This window comes from Aplysia californica, unplaced genomic scaffold, assembly GCF_000002075.1.
Source record: "Aplysia californica isolate F4 #8 unplaced genomic scaffold, AplCal3.0 scaffold00124, whole genome shotgun sequence".
NCBI classification, from domain to species: Eukaryota; Metazoa; Mollusca; class Gastropoda; order Aplysiida; family Aplysiidae; genus Aplysia; species Aplysia californica.
The window spans coordinates 813,564-815,585 of NW_004797394.1; the positions used below are offsets into that span (position 1 = coordinate 813,564).

General features: G+C 41.4%; 1 protein-coding gene across 2 annotated transcripts in view; it reads right to left on the reverse strand.

Annotated features, from left to right (window-relative positions):
- Nucleotides 1-2,022, reverse strand: part of LOC101845914 — a 210,701-nt gene that overhangs the window by 90,012 nt on the left and 118,667 nt on the right. For both annotated transcript variants that reach the window (XM_035969183.1, XM_005096242.3), the window contains exon 3: nt 964-1,554. In XM_035969183.1, coding sequence (XP_035825076.1) covers nt 964-1,099 — 136 coding nt within the window. In that variant the 5' untranslated portion in view covers nt 1,100-1,554. The remainder of the gene's footprint in view (nt 1-963; nt 1,555-2,022) is intronic.

Genomic DNA, 2,022 nt, shown 5'->3' on the forward strand with positions numbered 1-2,022 from the left:
ATGGATTGCTAAACAGATGGCACAGATACGTCCGTAGCAGGGACACAAGAGCTGGTTTAAATATACAAACCTTCAGTATCATCAAAATGAAATCTTGATCAGATACTCTGGTGTAATGGTAAAATGGAAAAACAAACAAAAGTGGCCTGGTAATCGCCTTAGCTTTTTCATAAATATTTAAAACTCTGATAAATGGCAGCCGTTTTTCTTGTTGGTGAAGCGCTTTTGGTATTCTGGTTTGGTTGTCTGTACATGTTTTATGCCCACAACGACACATTTTTATCATTTTTGGGCCGAGCTGTCTCGGTCTTCTCTGTCAGGGCCAACCTGAGGCTGAGTAATATATGCACGGGGGTGGTTGGTGGGTGCTCTGGTGTGGTTTGCCCCTTCCTCCCTATCAAACATCTATGGTCCAGATCTCTCCCTTTTTTGTGTTTGTTTCTCTCTCGTAACACCTCTAATCCTCGGCACTTATATGATCATATTATGTTGCAAGTACTGTAAAATTCGTTCTAAAACAAAAACTGATATACGTTCAGACAAATGACCGACGTCAAATGGCGAATGGTTTGCACGCACACGTATGAGTTCAGTTTCCATGTGGGGAAGTCATCTTACTGATTCTAATCTCTGTCTGTCTGTTGGGATGTTGTATACCACTCAATCGTACATGGCTCGGACTACCAGAGTTGAAGTAGCCCGCCGCCTAAATGATCTAAATCATGCCCATGTGGCCAAAAACCATTTATAATAATTGCAATGAGTCACATACAGACAAAAGGCACACACAAACAGAGAGACAAACAGACAGAGAGACTGACATCAGACAGACAGACAGACAGACAGACAGACAGACAGACAGACAGACAGACGGACAGACAGACAGACAGACGGACAGACAGACAGACTGACAGATACACAGTCAGACAGACAGTCAGACAGACAGACAATGTTTGTACTCACAGTGGTGTGTCTGACAATCCACATGCCTCTGCAGACATCCCCAGATGATGAAGAAGACGACGATGTTGACGAGGAAGGCGTGGCTTATAATGCGAGCCCCGCGATTGGTCCAAGCCACAACGACGCATGACGACATGGTGCTCTGACCTACATCTGGTCCTCCACAGATGGCGCCACGGCTGTGACGTCACGTCCAGTATACGTGCATCCAAATCATAGAATCATGACGTCAAGAATAGTCATTTTCTCACACACTGCCAAAATTCATTCACTTTGATGTTGTTTTCATTTTAGTTGCAGATGCTATGGTCTTTATACTTAAATTGACGTCACAATTGAATTTTGGCGAGGAAAGGAATTGTTTGAAAATGTACACTTCTGAGGAATATGGCAACTTTTACTGCTTGTCCGCAAAGAAGTTTAAATATTTCTTTGGAGTTTCTGTCTGGTGTTTGAGACGGAGGAAGCACTGTCTGACACTAGAAGAGCACAGATGAAGTGGCCCAACGAGATGCCTTGTCAGAAAAAAATATTTTTTGTTTCTTTGAGCTTTGAGTCGTAGGGAGACCTCCAGAAGACTTTTTCCTGAATCTGAGGAAGATCAAATTATGCTTGTGTCAATGCTTATGTTATTCAAGCTAAGAAACGTACTTTTGTGAAAGACCAATGATGACCAGGCATACAATGGAAAGCTATAACACAGACAGTAAAGCAAATTTAATGACAACTGAAAAGGACAATAAGAAGCATCACAAAATAATAGGAGAAGAAATCCAGCATTCTGTAAAGTAACTTTATAGAATATTTTGAAGTCACCTCAAGTAATAAGGTAATAAAAAACAAAAAATCAAACAAAAAAACAAACAAGAAATAAAACAAGCAGACAACGTTAAGACGAAGTGCTTTTGACATTGCATCTTATTTTTTTTATAGACCATGAACTGTTCACCATGGAATATGGAAGTAACGTAGGTGACAAGGTACTATAAGGTATCGGACAAAAGGTGGGAGGGGTAGGAATAAAGGGGGGGGGGTGGACAAGTGGTCCAAGGTCCAAAA